At 38.6% G+C, this 21,954-nt stretch overlaps 1 protein-coding gene across 4 annotated transcripts in view; it reads left to right on the top strand.

Moving 5' to 3' along the window:
* The window catches only part of LOC136874057 (proton-coupled zinc antiporter SLC30A2), a 199,764-nt gene that overhangs the window by 57,901 nt on the left and 119,909 nt on the right, over positions 1-21,954 (top strand). For all 4 annotated transcript variants that reach the window (XR_011018276.1, XM_067147567.2, XM_067147568.2 and 1 more), the window contains exon 3: positions 8,019-8,335. Coding sequence is in view for 3 of the 4 variants with exons in the window: in XM_067147567.2 (XP_067003668.1) it covers positions 8,019-8,335 (317 nt within the window). In the remaining variant the exon portion in view is untranslated. The remainder of the gene's footprint in view (positions 1-8,018; positions 8,336-21,954) is intronic.

Here is a 21,954-nt window from a genome sequence, read left to right as displayed (position 1 = left end):
GGGACTCTGTTGATTTGTCCGTATTTTGTATTGATACTATGGATGTCTAATTTTGAACAGAAAAATTTTCTGGAAGGAGGTATGAAGTCCGACCTTCTCGGCACATTCTTGGAGAATATCAACTTGTTTTATCGCTGTGACTTCATCACTGGACAAAAGGGCCAGGTCATCCGCGAAGGCTAAGCATGGAATTTCAAGCTTGTTCTTTTGTGTCCCAATGTTTACTGGGTTCCAGCTATTTTGTGCTTTCAGTTCTTTTTCCCATTCCTTCATCACCTTATCTAGGACGAGGTTGAAGAGGGACATCTCCTTGACGGACACCAATTTTTATCAGGAATTTGTCGGAGATTTCTCCCATGAATTTCACTCTTGACTTCATGTCAGTGAGGGTCTGTTCGGTCAAGTTTAGCATTTTAGAGTCTTAGTCCTTGTTCTTTCAAGATGCTAAACAGAGATAGACGATCAGTTGAATCATAAGCCTTCTTGAAATCTATGAAGGAGATAATTTGGAGGTTTCTGAGGGCCCTGAATTTTAGAGCAGTTTTCAGGTTCAAAATCTGTTTAATGCACGATATGTGAGGGCGGAACCCAGCTTGATATTCACCAATCTTATGCTCAAGTTGTTCTTGTATTCTTGTCAACAGGCATGCAGAGAAAATTTTGTAGCCCATTTCAAGAAGGGAGATTCCCCTATAGTTGTTGACATCAGTTCTGCCTCCTTTTTTGTGAAGTGGGTGAATCAAGGCATATTTCCAGTCTTTGAGGAGTTTTTCGTTTTTCCAGATTTTCTGTATGATTTTTTCCAAGTTCTTTGAGTGAATTTGGACCAAGATTCTTAAGGAATTCTGCAACAATCCCGTCTCTTCCTGAGGTTCTGTTGTTCTTTAGTCGTTTAATGTGGCTCTGAATTTCTTCCTGGTTTGGTGGAGGTGATTCTGGATGAATGAAACTGGATGCTTCTTAAAGAAATCCTTCAGTGGGTTCGAGGCAGTTTAGAAGTTCTGAGAAGTATCTTGCAAGTTCTTGGAAGTTTTCTTTATTGGTAAGCACCAATTTTCAGTCTTGTTTCCTGAAAGATAAGTTCTGTGGAATGTAACCTCAGATTTTCCTGTGATCATTCTGTAGAAATCCCTTGTGTTGTGGTTCCTAAAGTTTTCTTCAATTGAGTCCAGTTGTTCTTCCAGGTGCTTTCATTTTTCGTGCCTGACGGTTTTGGATACTTGTTTTCTGGTCTTATAAAATTCTTGTTGAGATTCTTTGGATTTTCTACTGTTGTATTTCTGAAATGCAGATTTTTTAAATCTCTAGGGCTTGGTCGCATGTTGACCTCCACCAAGGGTGTTTTTTATTCCTTTTTAAGGGTACTGTTTTGCGTGCTTTCTTTATGATTTTGGTGTGGAATTCTAGCCTGTTTTCGCTGGTTGATTTTCCCATGCTTTTAGATCAGTAGCAGGAATCCATTTTATGTCAAATTTTTGCTGTTGGATTTTCTTGGGCTGGTGTTTTCTTGGAGTAAATTTTACTTTAACTCTTGTCAGATAGTGATCAGAGTCTATGTTTGTTCCTCTTCTCATTTGTACATCGTGCACCTCTTTCTGTAGCGGATATGAGATAGCTACTTATGGTTGCACAGTTGACATAGTCTTAAACCGTTTTTGTTGCTAAATTTGTGCGCCGGGTAGAGTCCGAAGGTCTTCGTATGTTACTTTTTGCGGTCGATTTGTGCATTGAAATTGCCTAAGAGAATTTTTATGTCATCCTTTGGAATTTTTGACATTATCTTTTCAAGTTTGTTCCAAACTTTGTCAACGTTTTGGGGGTTCTTCTTTTTGTCTGTATTTGTAGGGGTGTGTGCATTTATTAATGTATATTTTTTATTGGCACACTGAATCCTCATGGTCATTAGGTGATTGTTGACCGAGTTAACTTCTTAGATCGAGTTCAGTATATTTTTTTGTACTACGAAGCTCATAGCAAATAAAGGTGTCCTATTTAGAATATTGTGGTCTGTTTTACTTTTGAATATACGATAATTTCTATAATCCAAGGTGGTATCATCAGTAAATCAAGTTTCCTGCAGGGCAAGTATAAGAATTTTTTGCTGATCAAGTTCGGTGACTAAATTTAGTAATCTTCGTGGTTGAATCAAAGTGTTGATATTGAAAGTACCAATGCCTCTTGGTAAGTGTGCTAGTTACAAACTGATGAGCCCAAATTGGCACACTGAGGCAAAACACTGGCAACTACAAATGAGCTAACAGAAAAATGTGTAGTTTCCAATAACGGACCAATTAACTGGAATTAAATTTTATTTTATTAAGTCGAAAAAGACACAAACTCATAGAAGGAAACGTAAGTTTCATGAGTAACAGAACACTTGAAATTTACATGTTGATTAAACCATTCTCACACATAAAGCGAATCTATCTTAGGCCAGAGAGATATGCGCACTGTTAGGATGAGGGCCACAGTGAATTCGGCACCACAAGAAGGCCGGAATGAGAACTGCCACATCGCAGTCCAACTGCTCTCAGTTTATTTGTAGTTTGGATAGCTAGTCACTCAGATTCCCAGGATGCCAAGATGGTTCAACATAACTAAGTATAAATATTCCTAGCAGGTAGCTTCATATTTCTGCATGGTAAAAGTACTCCTTCTTTTGCTGCTTGATTCACATGTTCACTTCCCACAAACCTCATGTGACTTGGAATTTTAAAACAACTGCAAGGAGATATAGAAGAACTATACATGGGGAGAGTCGCTGGTAGGAGACTTACATGATTACAGCAGTACACAATCGAGATACGCAATAATAGCTTGTGGACAGAGGGCTTTGAAAAGAATAAAACCTCAATGCTGAAGGCTATCTATCTATTTATCTACATATCTGTCTACATTACTATCTACATGTCTACATATCTATGCATCTACTTACTTACACACATATATATAAGTTTTTTCGAGTATGTAACTTCATTCGAGCAACTACCTCCTGGATTTCTAAACTGCATGATTTGCATTTAGCTTTCACTTACAGTAGGAAGTTTTTTAAATCCTCGCCATACTGAATCCAGTTTTTGGCCTAGATTACTCATTTTAAGTTAAAAGCAAATTTCCTGCAACACTTTTACAAGTACAGTACAACCCACTCCATATAACAACTCTTCTGTTAGAAAATTACCACTTAACTCTATCTCAAATGAACTGGAAGATAAAGTAAACAAAAAACTTGCAAAATGACTTGGAAACCTTTTCTTATAATATTACAAAATACTTAATATGTGTAAATTAATGTTATTTCCACATAAATGTTACATGTACAACATTTAATGCTGTTTAGCTTCACTTTTCACTTCAAAAAGCAGTTAAGTTTCAGTTCTTAATCAATACTAGTGCATTAAAGTCTACCAAAAGAACAACCATGGCTACGTTCATTTAGGTAACATCCAACCCATATGCAGGAAGAGCTCTCTGTTTATTTATGTGCGATGGTGTTCTTGCCTTGCCAATGAATTTGCTTATTATTATGAGTTTCTCATGTGTTAATGGTTAGTGAGTTAGCATTATTAATTATGTTGGTAGTCAGTCTTTGTTGTGATGTTCAGGATGTAACTGTTAATTGTTGCAAGTGAAACATTTCATATGCTTTTACTTTAAAATTCAAGTTTATGTCTCATAGTCAACCAGTGCAAAACTGATATTTACTACACTCGTGACTTGGGAAGTTTAACTGCACAACTTCAACTTTGATTCACAGTTTGTTCAATCTTATTAACATAAAAAACATTTCTATGCAAATTAAATGATAACATGTAAATCATTACACCTACAATTATTGTCACCGCTTTATATCCTGAGCTATGATCGCAGTTTATTTTTTATGAAATACTCTCATGTTTGGCTGCCTTGCAACAAATTACACTTTTACATAGTTTTTTTAGAAAATAAATAGATATAGTTTAGAAATTTAGATTATAACCTAATTGTAACATTGATTTCTTAGAATTATTAATGAACCCTTTAAGAGAATGATGGCAATTTCTGCAAACATTGTCACTGGCAAAGACCTCTGTTTCCAAAAACTGGCAGCAAAAATGGAAATTGTTCGCCTCGCTCCAGTCATCAGACCTACTATGTCTATTTCCTCCAGCTGGTATTTATCGCTGTAGTAAGGAATTTTACTGCTTCTCAATTTTCATTCACTACCCATCCGATGCCAGCAAGATTCCCAGATCTGTCCCCAATAGAACGTGTAGGACCAGCTTGGACTTCAACTCTGTCCCAGTGCCAGTATTGAGGATATCAAGGACCATTTACAACAGTTGTGGGCCAGCTTGCCTCAGAAGATGATACAATGGCTTTATGACACACTTCCCAACCAAATCATTTCATGCATCCAGACCAGAGGAGGTGCAGTGCCATACTCATAGGTGGGCTTTTACTGCCAAGTTCTTTGTATATTTGACTTTATTTTGTAATCACTGAAATAACATCACATACCCTCGTTTCCTCTTCTTCTGGGTACTTCAATTTTTTTGTCAGGCAGTGTATTTTTCAATAAAGCTGAAGTGACTGTCTTGAAAATCTTTCATACACACTGCTGATCAGTCTGTGCATAAGATTGAATAAATCCATTTATTATGAAGGTCAGGATCCTCAGGTGATCTAATACACCTTGCGTATCCATCTAATTTTACAGGCATTAGGTGGGCCGGCGTAAGGTTGCACATGACAGCTGCGCACAATATTGGTCACACTGCAATGGCGCACGAAGCGATGTTGCCGCTGTAACAACAGCTGATTGCACGACACATGTGTTTTTAAAAACATGGGAGAAATATTTTTAATGTCATCGCGATGATACACAATACAAATGAAATCTGCAGACAAAAATTGAACTTTCAACTCGCCGATTATTCATCACACAAAATTATACGAGATAAATATACTACGAAGTTCTTTTTGTCGCGATGTTAGAAAACACGGAAGAAATCGGCCGACAAGGATCTCACTTCATATACACCTTCACCAATAAATGTTAGAATAATATACACCGGTGCTAACACAAAATGTTTCAAGTAAATTCTATAAAATTTACGAAATTTCAGAAACCTTATTTTCATACCTGATTCACAAAGGCAGAGGCTCGATACCCTCCAGTTCACTGCCATCACTACACTACCGTCGCCTTCGTTGTCACTGTCATCATCGTCTAGGCAGATCATCAACTCCTGAGAGTCACTGATGATGCCATGTATTGCCATTGCCGAATTAATGAATGCTGCGACATGGCTAAATTTCTTCCTGCACAAAGCCGCATCCATTGGAGCAATACTCTCCCGGAACAGTCCTTCCACTTCAGTAACTGTGAAGAACGTGTTATAAGTGCGTACGTAATGTTTTACTTCACCCCATACCGTACCAACTCAGTGAGGTTGAAGTGACAGTGGTACGGCGGCAACCTAATAACCTCGTGCCCTTGTTCCTTCGCTACCACGTCGACTATTTTTTTTTTCTATTTGCTTTACATCGCACGGACACAGATAGGTTTTATAGCGACGATGGGACAGGAAAGGCCTAGGAATGGGAAGGAAGCGACCGTTGTCTTAATTAAGGTACACCCCCAGCATTTGCCTGGAGTGAAAATGGGAACCACGGAAAACCATCTTCAGGGCTGTCGACAGTGGAATTCGAACCATCTACCTCCCGGATGCGAGCTCACAGCTGCGCGCCCCTAACCGCACGGCCAACTCGCCCGGTGTCGACTAATTTAGTCGTACACATATGCGCTGGGATATTTCTTTACTGCAGCCATTCCACTTAGTTCTTTACGGGCGCTCGAAGAAGGGGTCTTGTCCATTATTACGGAGTGGTAACGTGCATTGTCCATAACAATGACAGATGGGACTTTGAGCTGTAAAAATCGTACTCGTGTCTTCGTATTGCATCAGCCTGGAAAGAATTAATTCCTATTACAGGAGATAGCTTAATTCGTTTCTTTCCCGGAGTGCTGTGAAACAAGTCCCTACTATCAGCCCCGTTTTCGCTATTGCTATGTACCCCAGTCACTTTTTTCCTTCTGTTCTTGGAGGCGAACACCTGTTTGAATGACAGTACGCTTTGAAAGCCCTAATGTTTGAGATATGCGATCCACAACATGATCTACAGGAACGGAGAGACGGCTATACAAGCGTACGAATTTCGTCTCCCTCTCGTAAAACTCACGAGTTCTCCGCAGTAATTCTAATGCCTGACTATTAAGGGACACTCCGCGGCTCAAAGGATTATCACTTCGCGCTTCATGACTATGTTGTCATTTCCGAGACATCGCATTGCATTCGTTAAAATAAAATTTCACAATTATCTCAAAATGAAAACGAAACTTTCATAAACGCGCGAATCACACCCGACCACGTGCTAGCGGCGACAGACAAAACGGCAACGCGCGAATCACACCCGACCACGTGCTAGCGGCGACAGACAAAACGGCAACACTTCAATACAGTAGTCAAGCTACTTATAGATGGCACCACTATACTACCTATATTGCCAACAACAATCAACTGAAAATAGTTCGTATTTGTTTTGTAGCTCGTTTAAACCTTATAATATATTTTAAATGCTCATATTTGTGTAGGCAAATAAAATATTATGAACACTATACGGAATTAAATACGAATTAACATGAATAAAATGCACAACTGTATCTGACATAAAAAGTTGTGGATTGGTGATTCTGACTGACGGGTGACGTTCTTCATTTCACTTTTGTAGTGGTGCCAACATGACTTACAACTGTCAAGTGCAACCTTGTGCCGGCCTACCTATAGTTGCTTATGCATCCTGACATTGCACATCTATCTTGGATGGTTATAAACATTTTACATCGCCTCAGTCACCATACTAATGGAAATACTGGTACAGTTATACATGCGTGGAGGGTGTCTCACATGCAGTCGGACGGCACTCTAGTCAGCTGAATGGATGTGCTGCAGTGTGCCACACTTAAACAATCTGGCCATGACTAGAGACAGACATTGTGTTAGGCATGCAAGCAGTGTAGCTTGCCCATCAAAGTTGCATTTGTTAATCCTTGCCTCAATAGCTTTGTCCAGCAATGGATCTGAGCCCATTTTGGTGGGTAATTTAACTTTAAAACTTTTCAGCCTGTCAAAAACAAACACACAACACTATACATGCCTATAAAAAAGTACACACTATTAAATAAAGAATGACATGATACTGTGTAGGGTTTTGGGCTTATGCTGTATCAAGAAAATAAGGTGAAATTCTTTGTTTCGCAGAGAACTGTGCTGTGCGTCATCAGGAGAAAATCTCGACTGTCCACGAGAAAGGCTTCTTCTGATGACACAGAGCACAGTTCTCTGCGAAACGTAAAAAATTTCACCTTATTTTCTTGACACGGCATAAGCCCAAAATCCTATACAGTATCATCTCTATAAGTACGGGCCGCGAAAGCATCAATGGCAACATTAAAGAATGATATGTTTCGTTCTACTAGAACATCCTCAGATTCTATTAAATCACTTTAAATCATGCACATAAATACAGTATTGTTTATGTTGCATAAACTTGTCGGTGATTGAGAGTTGGTGATGTTACGAACAAGTAGGTAATAAGAAATAATGATTGTAGTAGTCCTCAACTGTCACCTTATTAAATTGTAGAAATGTTTCTCTATTTTTATAAAATTAAAAAAAAATCAATTTTGTGGATTGGATCGTGACTCAGTCCGGTGGTATTTGAAGGTGCTCTGATACATCACCTCATGTCAGTACATTTACCAGCATATAAAAGATCTCTTGAAGGACAAAATTTCCACAACCATAATAGTAGTTGGAGGGATGTAAATAATTATGGTAGTATGGTAATTTAATACTTCTGATATTTTAGTGTTACGTGTCTTATCTGGTTACTTATTTAGCCTGTATTCCCCTTGCACAATTATTATTATTTTATGAAGTATATAATCTCAAATTTCTCATTATATGCTACAGGTATCGGAGATTGTAGGTGGATACATGGCTGGAAGTTTAGCTGTAATGACAGATGCAGCCCATCTGCTCTCGGACCTCGTTGGTTTTGTAATAAGTCTACTAGCCATATGGATGGGCCGACGACCTGCCACACGTTCTTTGTCGTTTGGTTATCACCGTGCAGAAGTACTGGGTGCCCTGCTGTCTGTGGTGCTCATCTGGATTGTCACAGGAGTGTTCATATACATAGCAATCCTGAGACTTATCCATGGTAACTTCACCATTGATGCAGACATTATGATGATTGTGGCAGCTGTTGGTGTTGTCATCAACATTGTGTATGTTTTACCTTCAGTTAACTTGCAATTTCTTCAGTGCATTTGAATATGTGTAAACTTCCTTAAAAAATGTGAATGTGCTTATACTGTGGTTTAGGTCGATGAGCAAATCTTTAATGATTGAAATTAATATATATTGACAGTGCATGAGCGATGCCTCGTAGTTCCAAAAATGCAGTTTTTTACAGGAGGCACAAGAAACTTTCCCATTTTGTTATTTTTGCCATTGCACTTCTGATATGTTGATATATTGTTTTAAGTATGGGTTGGTGCTCAAATACGTCAGCCTCGCATTGGTAGATTTATTAGCTCATAAAATAACTCCTGCGGGACTAAATTCCGGCACCTTGCCATCTCCGAAAAACGTACAAGTAGTTAGAAAGCCAATAGATTTATTATTATTATTATTATTATTATTATTATTATTATTATTATTATTATTATTATTATTATTATTATTATTATTATTATTATTATTATTATTATTATTATTATTATTATTTCTCATATCCTGCATATCTTTCCATATATTCTATCTATTACCCTCAATTTCATACACATGTACTTAATATCCACACTACTCAAATGCCTCTAGAATATAATTTGATAATCCTTACCAACAGGGAATTAAAGTATAATACTTCTGACACTCGCATATCTTTCTAGGTCAATAGTTCATACCTCGAGTCAACATTTTCTTTCTTCACTTAGCAACATCCTTAAACTAAAGGAGGGTATCTATAACCATGCAAATTTTAATTTGTGAAGCACCTGGCTACCAGTACATCACACAATTAATAATCGGAACTTAGTAAGATCCTACCAGCTGATTTAAATGGAAATAATACTTCTGACACTCGCATATCTTTCTAGGCCAATAGTTCATACCTCGAGTCAACATTTTCTTTCTTCACTTAGCAGCATCCTTAAACTAAAGGAGGGTATCTATAACCATGCAAATTTTAATTTGTGAAGCACCTGGCTACCAGTACATCACACAATTAATAATCGGAACTTAGGAAGATCCTACCAGCTGATTTAAATGGAAATATTATGAAAGTCAGCCGTATTATTCAAATCCAACTCATCTACAAATGCTTCACTAAACACACATAACAACATATAGGGCATTAAACACTAATTCATGCAGATTCCAAGAGATAGATTTAGTGATTAACCAATAATCACCTGGAAGACAAGTAAAACAAAGCTAATAAAGGAACTATACCCCTTTGAGACTCGCATATCTCGCTATCTACACACTAGGCATGAAATCAGAATGCATGCTGTTGAATTTATCTGCAAAGTTAAGTTATCATATTAATGCAAACTTTGAGGGATTTTCATTCAAAGATATCATTGGAATGTACTTATTGCTTTGGTGTATAACCTGCTATCATCTGGCGATACCCATATGGATTTTGTTGTCCATGGCTGCCATCTCGCTAGTAGAGGATCCTGGGTTCATCTGGTTCCACACTGGCTTCATGATGTACAGGAAAACTGCTATCTCCAAGACATCCCTGAAGATCACCACTTGAGCCCTGTTCATTACAGATAACGATACTTGATAATCTTTTGTTATGACCATACATGAATGACATTTATAATTAAACACAAACACCTTGCTTACACAAATACTGTATTGAAAAGTGTCTCATGATACATTGACATAAAGCAACCTCTACAAAGAATAACACAGTTTCTATATAAATGCTGTGGTCAACATGCGCACATTCTACTGGGATATAACAGTCTCGCACGCTTGTTTTTGAAGAAGAGAATTTAAGTAACACAGTCCTTAAGGTACTGTGGCGGACGGCGTGTCCTATCTAGTCGGCAGGTTAGGTTTGGGGGTGGAGGCCCGTTTTCTTCTGCTTCAAGTCTTTGATTTTGCATGTCTTCTTCTGCCTCGAGTCCTTGATTACTTCATCCAGTCAGTGAAGATGAAAGGTTGTTTATATTCAGGATGTTCTTCTTGTTGACCTGGGCCTAATTTCTGATCAGTGATTGTTCCCGTCTTCTTCGGAACCTCCGTTCTAACTATTTGGTCAATATGTCTTTTGAGGCTATAACCACCGTCTAGCTGAATCTGGTAATGTAAATGACCGAACTTTCCAATTACTACTCCATACTTCCATGACATTTTCTTCCCTTCATAGAATTTCACTTGGACTCTGTCTCCCACGCTTAAATTGCGATGTCCATGAGTCTCCTCTTGATTTCCTTCCTGTTTGATTGGGCGAATAACGTCTGGTTTGATCCGTAATGGTCTGTTCAGGTACAGTTTAGCTGGTGATTTTCCACAATCTAGAGGGGTGGCACGATATTTCAGAAGGATCTCTTGCACTTTTCTGGATATAGACAAGGGTTCATTCGACATAGCTTTTAGTCGATGTTTTAGCGTCTGGATGTTTCGTTCAGCCATTCCGTTAGTTTCTGGATGTCTAGGAGTTGTGAATTTTTGTAATATACCGTGTTCCCTACAGAAGGATTTGAATAGATCACTTACAAATATTGTATGTTATCAGAGACTATCGCTATTGGGAATCCATGAAATGAAAATATTTCTCTTAACAGCTCAATTGTCTTCACAGATGTTGGAGCTTCTCGAATTACTTTGATTTCTGCCCACCTGGATTTTGCATCAACAAGTAGAAGGAAGTATAAACCTTGAAATGGACCTGCATAATCCATGAGGACGCGGCTCCGGTTGTCTGTAGGGACGTCCCAATGGTGAATCGGTGCTTTCGCTGGAGAGGATCGAATGTCAGCGCAGACCTGACAAGATTTTACCATTTTCTCAATATCCTTATCGATATTCTTCCAGTAGCAATAACGCCTTGCTAATTGTTTCATTTTTGTAATCCCTATGTGTGTGCTATGTAATTCCTTCAGGACTAATGGCTGGAGTTTTGACAGAGTGATGACTCTTTGACCTTGAATAAGATTCCATCATCTAGCGTGAATTCATTGTCTATGGATTCAGATGACATGAGCTCTGCTTTGATTTTTGATAACAATTCATCGTTTTCTGTTGAAATTCGAATACTGTCAGGATTTAATTCCGTGGTTGCTATTTCAGCGTTGGTTGAATAACAGAGTTTATGAACTTTGTCATTGAACACTATATCGTTTGAAATGTGTGATTGAATGATCACTGCTCTTGACAAGCAGTCAACGTTGGTATGTTCTGACCCTTTTTTATACTCAACTTCATAGTCAAATCCAGAAAGAAATGAAGCATATCTTAATAATCTAGCAGAAGTCATAGCTGGTAATCTTGAATTCTGATCGACGATTCTGGTAAGTGGGCTATTGTCTGTTATCAACTTAAACTTGCGTCCAAATAGATACATATCAAAATAGTTGACAGCGAACATAATTGCTAGAGCCTCACGATCCAGCTGGCTGTAGTTATGTTCAGCTGAAGACAAGGACCTTGAAGCAAATGCAATAGGCTTTTCAACATCATCAACAATGTGTGACAGGACTCCAGCAATACCTGTTGGACTGGCGTCACAAGCTAGAACCAGTGGTAGATCTGCATTATAAGGTGTCAGCACTCCATCACTTGCAATCTCGTCCTTTAGTCTGGCAAATGCTGATTCACAAGAACTAGTCCAATGAAACTTCTTATTCTTGCGGAGGAGCTGCCTCAAGGGGTAGGTCATAGTTGAAGTATTTGGAATGAATCTTGGATAATATGTTATCATTCCAAGAAATCTTTAAACATCGTCTGTATTGACCGGACGAGGCATATCAAGTATTGCTTTAACTTTTGTTGGTGACTTCATGATTTTATTATATTCAATAACATGGCCCAGATATTCGATGCTGGTTTCAAAAAAAGCACACTTCCTTTGATTTAGATGTAAGTCGAATTCTTTGAACCTTTGAAGGCAGGCAAATAGGTTTTGTTGACATTCTGTTTTTGTAAAACCATGAATAATGATGTCATCAAAATATGAATGAGTTTTTGATAGTCCAGATAAAACTTGATCTATGATTCTATTAAATTCGGATGGAGCTGTTTTTATACCAAAGGAAAGACGATGCATGCGATGTGTACCTCGATGTGTTGATATGGTTTGGATCTTGCTGCTCTCGTCATCAACCTGGAGATGAAGATATCCTTTATATATGTCCAGGCGGCAAAAGTACCTCGAGTTTTTCAAGCTATTTAGGATGTCATCCAGTTTCCGAATTGGGTAGTTTGCTGCTACTAATTTGTCATTGACGCCTATCTTCTAATCAACACAAAGTTGAACTCCGCCATCGGACTTTAGAATCACTACTAGTGGCGAACCCCAATCACTGTAATTTATTTTTGAGATTCTCCCACCTGCTTCTAAATTGTCTAATTCTTTTTCTACTTTCTCCCGTAAGGCATATGGAACATCACGTTCTTTATGAAAGACTGGCTTGGCATCCTTACGGAGCTGAAGAGACACTTTCAAATTTGGCACACACCCTATCTTTTCTTCGAAAATTTCTGGAAATCTCTTGATTATCTCAGTAATACTACCGACTGACTGTATATCAATATGACTAGTATTTGATCCCGCTGCACGGTCAATTTCTTGAAGATTAATACCAAGGTGACGGATCCAGACACGCCCCAGAAGCGGTTCAAAGTCGTCCAGTACTACATACAACTCTTCAGATGAAGTTCTGTTCTGAAAAGAAACAGTAACGTTAACCTTGCCATCAGGTAAAAACACATTCTTAGTATAAGTACGAAATGCAACATCTGATCTGGAGTTGAAACTAGAACGTGATAGCAAGGTAAAACCCGCTCCAGAATCTACTTCAGATCTCTGGGGTATTCCTTCTATAAGAACTGTAGCATAAAATTTCTTCGCATGTGGATAGTCGTGATATTGAAAAATGTATATTATATGGCTAACACCGAATGTTTGAGTAATATCTTCTTCCTGAAGAAAATGAGAGTCGATTTTGTAATTCCTTCACGTTGCTAACAAAGTATGTATGCACACTTTCTTAATATGGCCGAGTTTCCCACATGAACTGCATTTCAGATTGTTAAAATTAGTCCTAGTCCTTCGCTAGATGATTGTCTCTACCACAACGTAAACACATATTTTGAATTCCCAATTCCTTGTATTCAGTTTTTGATCTGGCCTTGTTTACCGGTGTTGCTTGGCTTTGATCATCGTGAGATACGTCCTGCCTTGATTTGTGATTGATTTTTTGAACAGAATCATTATAAGTACCCTTGTATACAGCTGATGGTGGTAGTTTCTTGCTGTCTAACTTACATGCTTCAAGAGCGATAGCTTTTGTTACAATTTCGTTAAATTCTTGAACATTTACCTGGAGTAATTGTTCACGAATTGAACTGTCATACATTCCCCTAATGAACTGTGCTCTTAGAAATACATCTGCAATGCTTACCTTACATTCACATGTAGAATTGAAGTCGCAGTCAATTGTAGCATGCCTTAATGTAGCAATATAGTCAGCAATAGGTTGATTTTCAAGCTGGTAAGTGGATAAAAAACCTATGTTGGGCTACCAGAACATTCTTCTTAGGACAAAGATGTTTTTCTAGGGTTTCAATTAAATCGTCATAATCGAAATCATTAGGTGTTTTTGGTGTCACTAGTGCAGATAATGTGTTATAACTCGTAGATCCAATCGAATTAAGTTGCATCTGAGCGGCGTATTTCTTGTTGGTGAACACATTTTTCAATTGTAGATAGTTTTCAAAACATTGCCGGTAATTTCGAAAGTTCTCTGCTCGTGGGTTGAAACATTCGAAGGGTGGAATTAGAAATGTATTGGAATTAATAATAGGTTGAGTAGATTGAACTGGTGCTTGAGTTCTCAGTTGATCTAAGAGTACCTGTTGATTGGTATGCATTGCTGCCAAAAATTGCTTAAACTGGTCTGCATCCATGTAGAAATGTGTGATGTCTGCCACAAAAATAATTGAATGTTAGGAATATGATATTTGCGTAGTTGAGGTTATATACATAACACGACAGTCGAATCGCAGAACATATTTGTATTCAGGCACAATATTATCATTTTCCTCTGACGTTTTGAAAGTTTTCCTCGTCGCCAATTGTTATGACCATACACGAATGACATTTATAATTAAACACGAACACCTTGTTTACACAAATACTGTATTGAAAAGTGTCTCATGATACACTGACATAAAGCAACCTCTACAAAGAATAACAGTTTCTATATAAATGTTGTGGTCGACATGCGCGCATTCTACTGGGATATAACACTATATATTCCACAAACTGAGCGTCACTATTCAACTCGCTCATCCCTGGCTAATATAAATAAGTTATCTGATAGTGTTTATGGCCTATGGTAAGCTTCACACAAGCTCAGTATAGCACTATGATATTTAGTTCTCACCAATCACAGTATCAGTTACACGCTGAGGAGCACAACTAGTGTGGCCCAGTCTCTAAATGAAGCTCATTTGCTTAGCCTGTCTAGAATACCAATTATGATCATATCTCATACTCATTCCATCACAAGGAGAGTACTGATCACCTGTAATACTGTCGATACCACACACACCTATCACACAGTGACTATAGATATGTGCACAATGAAACAATCTGCACTGTGATGTGAACCGCACAAACTATGGCATAGAATAAGCTAAAATGTGCAAGGTGAAACACCTTATATAGCTGACTAGTGGAGTTCACTAGGGAGAGGGTATGCCCCTCCCACTTTTACATATTCCTAAATCGAATGGATACTCAATTTGTAGCTCTTTACAGACTCTAGCTACTGAACTATTTTCATTCAAATCGGATCGTGTCCTTCAGAGTAATTACGAATGCATCTTTTGAATTTTAGGCACACATGGTGGGGGCGATGGAGACTCCCCAGCTTTGATTTAAGAAACCCCCAAAGGCCATCTGGTATTTTTCACTGTGATGCTGCCCTAAGTGGCGTCATTAAAACTGCGTTGAGAAGTAAGCCACATTTCTATATCATTAGATACTGCAAATTATGTGAAGTTTATTGATTCTTCTTATGTAGTTTTCCTGGACTTGTGGTGAATTATCATTATCATCATCATCATCATTATTATTATTATTATTATTATTATTATTATTATTATTGGCTAGATACTCAACAGTGTTCTCTTCTTCTTTCTCATCAGCATAATATTATAATGACATGTACTTAATTCTATATCTCCTTATAATATCAAACTTAATTAAACTATCTTAAATCCTGTTTGTACATAATGCACATTTCGACTTGGTTCGTGGTTCACTGTTGAGCCTGTTTGTCCTCCATTTGTCTTACGGGACCAGCATTTAAAACATGAGGTCTTCAATTATTACCCCTATGTCTCCCTTCATGAAAATAAGGTTCAACACCTTTCCCTTTCTTCTCCCGCTTTTTACTTCGCATTATAGTACTTGTCCTCCTAATTCCATGTCTCGTCTGGAACACGGGACCTTGGCGAAATTTTCCTTTACTTCCACGCTTTCCTGGTACAATCCGATGTATCACTTCACTGTCGCCTCTTCTATCAACTGTACACTGGTTGAACTGGATCCCATTTTTAGCTTGCCTAGCTCCGTAAAGCATCTCTTCAGTATCCTTAACAACCCCTGGTAACTTGTAAGAATTTTCATCCAGTTGGTCCAAGTAAGAAATGTCTGGAGCTCCTTGATTAAGCTCACGTTAAGACTAACTTTAAATGTGATCTTCCTGAATTCTGGGAGCTTCTTCATCTTGTTCTTCCTGGGTTTCCTCATCTTGTCCTTCTTCTCATGGCCCGACTCCTTAGGTTTAGTAGATTGCTTTAAGCTCGCAGTGAAACATTCATTTGTCTCCTGTATAACCTTCAATTTCACATAGTCTTCAGTGGCTTTCTCTGTATCATGAACCGTTCTTGTTGTTTCTGGTTCCACTTGTCCGGTCTCTTCCTCTTCTAATTCTGAATGATGTAAGATGACATCTATTTCCTTCTTCACTATCTCTTCCGCACCTGAATCAGTTGCCTCAGTCTTTGAACCTACTTTTTCACTCACGTCCTCTTTTATTCTGTTCATCATTCCCTCTGCATGCTTATACACCTCTTTAAAACATGTATTAATGGTATCCTGGACTTGGATTAACAATTTATCAGCATTTGTGATCATTACTCTCAACTCTTCTATAGTTTCAGTCTCCAGTCATTTCATTTTCATTTTCCACATCCTCAGACATATTCATCAGCTGAACTTCAACCCTTCCTATTTTGCCCTCTTGGGTATTCAACCTCTCTTCAACCTGCTCCAGTCTACTACTCAATCTCATCTCTACTTGGTCTAGTTGTTTGATGACACCATCTATTTTATCCATAAAGCCCCTTGGATGTGTGTCTAAGAGAGCTTTATGTTCTGTGGTCTGCGTCTTACGCCACGCTTCCTGCTCGGCTAAGCGTTTAGTGAGATGCCCTATTTGTGCAGTATGCTGATTGAGACGCTTGTCTAAATGGTTATACCGATTCTTATTGTCTATCTAATTGATCTAGACATTCTTTAGTGTCTTTATCTGATTGATCTAGACACTTCTTAGTGTCTTTGTGTAATTGATCTAACCGCTCCTCTTGCTTATCAAAACGCTTATTCAAAAGTTCTGTCTGCTTTACACTTTATTCTTTCATAAGATCCTTATGTTTGGCCATCATCTGGGCTATCATCCCCTGTAACACTTCCACGTCCATACTAACACTGTTTGAGAAGTCGAGTATCATCAGAATCAAGCTAGGTTATCAAGTTATAACTAACTCTCAAAAATCGACTCTTATTTTCTATAATTTATTTAGGCTTGTTCTTATTTAAAAATTTAAAACCACAACAAATCTAACTCTGCTTCAAAACAGCTGTTTCATGCCTCCTAATAATTAATGAAAGATCCTCTCAGTGCATATGTAAAGTATTCATCATTTACAGTCCGATATATCCATTAATAACTGTAATTTAGCCCTTCATAAACTAAACTGCCAGTAAATTCACGACCTACAATGGGCATGATATTTATGTATACCAAAAACATGGTATATATAATAAACAATGGATGACATCAGCCTTGAGATTGGCAAGTTGCTGTAGCAGACAATTGCCCATCCCTAAACTGGCAACATTGCATGCATTGTTTACTAAACAAAAGGTAAGATTGTCTGAATGAGGCTTCCCCTCTCATCCGCAATATGTAATTTCATTAACAATGGGATATGCTCCATGGATAAATGGTTAGCATGCTGGTCTTTGGCCATGAGGACCCGGGTTTGATTCCCGGCAGGGTCGGGAATTTTAACCATAAATGGTTAATTTCACTGGCACGGAGGCTGGGTGTTTGTGTCGTCTTCATCATTTCATCCTCATCACAACTCGCAGGTTGCCTATGGGTGTCAAATCAAAAGACCTGCATTTGGCGAGCCGAACATGTCCTCGGACACTCCGACACTAAAAGCCATACGCCATTTCATTTCAATGGGATATGTCCCTTAAACTACCAAGATTTGCTCCTACCTCGTACCTCTAGCCGAGACCCTTAACTAGTAAAATTTGAAGAATTTTTCCCAATCACTTCCTCATCATTAGGAGAATCATTTTACTGTTTCCCTGAAATTTCACAACTCTGTAATTTTCTTGGGTTGCTATAATTTGAGTGACTGTTGTGTTGTGTACTGGATACATATCTTTCCATTCTTATCCACACTATATGACTTCAATTTATTCCATTTATATCACTCTTATGAATATCATCATGTGTGAGATAATTATCTTTGGTTATGGCTTAAGCATACCATCCAACATATTCATTTATCCTATATTATACTTACACGCTTTGATTCTCTATGTCTGTATTCCTCCATCCTAATAAAGCTATAATGTTCAAAAGTAAAGTTCAATATCTCCATTCGCTCGGTTTCAACAATACCGATTTGGTAATAATACCTAAGCTTTGGGTATTCCCATTTACAGCCACATTATTGCAATACTCGTGCCCACCGGGCGAGTTGGCTGTGCGGTTAGGGGCGAGTTGGCTGTGCGGTTAGGGGCGTGCAGTTGTGAGCTTGCGTCCGGGAGATAGTGGATTTGAACCCCACTGTCAGCAGCCCTGTAGATGGTTTTCCATGGTTTCCCATTTTCACACCAGGTAAATACTGGGGCTGTACCTCAATTAAGGCCATGGCCGCTTCCTTCCCATTCCTAGGCCTTTCCTATCCCATCGTCGCCATAAGACCTGTCTGTGTTGGTGCGACGTAAAGCAAATAGCAAAACAAAAACAGAATACTCATGCAAACAGCCTGGCTACATATTTGTGAGAGAATTGTCTCAACAATAATTTGTCCATACATTGGGTCATATATGCCAGTGCTGCAAATGCTTTTCTACCATTGAAACTACTGCAAATGCCAACACGCTGGTATCCGTGATGTACACACCCAGCGTCAATGTCATGGACCCACTTACACAACTCAATGTCCGAAAAACAAAACTGCCAACAAAAATGCCCGAAAATATCCAAAAATGCCTATCACTTTGGGCAACAACAAAGCCCATAACGTTGGCCGCCATTACGAAACACCCAACGTGAATATAAAATGCCCCCAAACAACAATACTGACTCAACGCAGGGTGCCATTATGTACCTGTCCCGGGCATCGACAGAGTACTAAGTATAAAAAATCATGCCTCGCAAATATGTCATGGATGGAAATCTTATGGATGAAGAACCTCAGAGAATCAAACCCGGGCATCGAAGTCGTATCCTCCTTACTTTCATTCCGAGCAACGGTTTCGCTCGAGAGCGTATGGGTTATGGTCCTATCCGATGAAAATAAAGTGGGCATGTAAAATAAATATCTTGCAAGTAGAGCTCTGTCAAAGGGTGGAGAAGGGTCCACCTATTCAGTACCATTAGCTTGTTTATTGAATGAAAGAATAAGGGAGCAAGCTGGTGTGTACCCATCCCTGAATGAAAAAGTGACAAGGGCCCGTTTGAAATGGTTTGGCCATGTCAAACGAATGGACGATGGAAGGACAGCAAAACAATGGCTACACACAGTCGTGGCTGGAAAACGACCGGTAGGAAGACCTAGGAAGAGGTGGCTGGACCAAGTGAAAGAGGACATAGGAACAAGAGGAATCAGCTGGGATGTCGTCTTGAGAGAAGAGTGGTACATGGACAGACAGAAGTGGAGAGTGCTCGTAAACCACACCCGGGCAACTGGAGTGGAAAACTGATGATGATGATGATGATGATGATGATTGTCCTATATAACGGACTAGTTTAGACCCTGTATATTGTCCCCATATAGCCACCAAAATTTGGTGATGCCCCAAATAGCCAGTCACTCAGGTGTGTCCGGTCCTAACCCTCTACGCAAAGTCTTAATTTTACCATTACGACAGATTTTTGGGATCATATACTGCGACGGACAAACATCATATAACGGGTAAAGCTATCTACTAAAAAAATGGGCAACAGTTGGTGAAAACAAATTCCTAATCTATTCAAAATATCTACAAAGAAATCAATAAAAATTGCAGATTAAACATCCTGAATCCAATAACTCTCCATCTCACTGCGTTTGTAAACGACCTGAGTCCTTTACGACAATCAGCATGAAAGTTACCCCTACATTCTTTAACATACGTGGTGTTGAGTTTTAATCAAAGTGAACTTGTATTTTATTTCTCGTCAAACACATGAGTAGCTAATCATATCCACAAAACATTGTGGTGAAATCCTAACTGACCTCTACGTGCATATTTAGGGGATTACTAACAACTAAACTCTAATATTTGGTTAAATGAATCACATTAAGTTACTTATTATGCACAACACATTATCTTACAATCACATACAGAAACCCTCACATGGCTTTCAATTCACTACGGACCCAAGTTATTTACAATGCAAATTAAATCATCAAATCATACCTAATGCACTCACAGTACCTGAAAACATAATGTCAGTCTCACATGCAGACCAAAATACACAACATTGACACTCGGCCATCAAACACTTCTCGCCTTTCATGCATTCCGACGATGATAAACACTGATATGAACCTGGAATATACCAATCCTGGGTCTCGAAAAGCAAAACACTCCCTTGCGCTGCCTGTTTTTCAAAAGGACCAAGTTCGCTACACTCCCCAACTTATTAAATGACGATGTGGACAATTACTGCGCATAGGCCTACATTTATAACAATCCTTGGGATTTTAATAATTATCTCGCCAGGTAATACATTAGTCCTGATGGCATTACTCACTACAAAATCACACATGCTCCCTACTGTCAATACCTTCGATGATGCTGTCTTAAGCATATCAGTGATCATGGCCATCCAAGCCATGTCTATAACTTGAGGAACTCAATTCTCGATATCACTATCACTTTCCCAAGGCCAGTCAGTGCATTCATTTATTCATATTGAAGATTTCTATGCACTCTGCTACATTCAGTAATTACAATCTTATTCCTCACGATTATTGTGGCATTGAATGAAGACCCTGTCCACATCCATCTATAACATTCTACTTAGTACAGTGATCTCTTACTGTGTTAATTTCTCCTTCGACGATGTAACCTATTTACTTAATTTCTATCTCACTGTTAAGTTCATTTCTTGATGACATAAATTTAATAATTATCAGCACACCTGACAGCCAAACACATTTTCTGAGTTGACTTAACACTTTGACATTCACTTGACGATTCTCCTATAGATTAATATCGAAAACTGACAACGTGGACATAACAACAAATTTCATTCTCTAACGTACGGAAAATTTCTCACATTTCCATGCATATGATCATTCATTTCAAAAGCATGCATATTACTCGATTACACTAGATCTGACATTACATTTGAGGCTTGTCTGCGTGTTTATTAATCAAGCTTTCTCTGAATGAAACACAATTATGCACAAGAATCATCCCTTGTTTACATTTATTTCAAAATTACATGCATCTTTATGTTATTCTACCCCAACAAAACAAGATGAAATGTAGTGAAATGGATCCAATTCATTAACCAATTTTATAATTTGACCTGTATGTTACTGGTGGTTGCCTATGAGAAATGAAAATACAAAGAAACTAAGACTACTATTTGCAAAACCCCTCTAAATATCTGCGTATAGTACTATACAATTAAAATGGTATTTGCTACTCAGCCTTCATTTGATGCCTCGCCTTAGGTCGGAAGGCCCCATCCTTCTGACGCCACCACGGTCACTGACGTAGGATGTCCAGGAAATAGGTCCATCTTCAATCTGGTCCGGTTGCTGCTATCCATCACTGTGTTCTCGTACCGGATCTGGTGATTCTGCGGCTGGGTCTTCTGGTCTACCTGTACAACGGTATCTTGGCGGTATCCTGGTTGGAACTGTTGTTACTTACTGAGCTACCTATGGTTCAGCTACTAAGTTTTTATGGCTACTATAGCATCCCTAAAGATTGATTGGCATTAATCTAGGTGCTATCATAGTCTGTCTCTCTTCACACAGTTCATGGGTTTATCAGTTGATTCGCACCGGAGTCGTCCAACAGAACCTTTCCCGCACTGCATATAAACACTGTTCTGTACTTTCA

This window comes from Anabrus simplex, chromosome 5, assembly GCF_040414725.1.
Source record: "Anabrus simplex isolate iqAnaSimp1 chromosome 5, ASM4041472v1, whole genome shotgun sequence".
Classification (NCBI taxonomy): Eukaryota; Metazoa; Arthropoda; class Insecta; order Orthoptera; family Tettigoniidae; genus Anabrus; species Anabrus simplex.
Note: the sequence above shows the minus strand (reverse complement) of the source record. Positions and strands in the feature narration are given on the sequence as shown.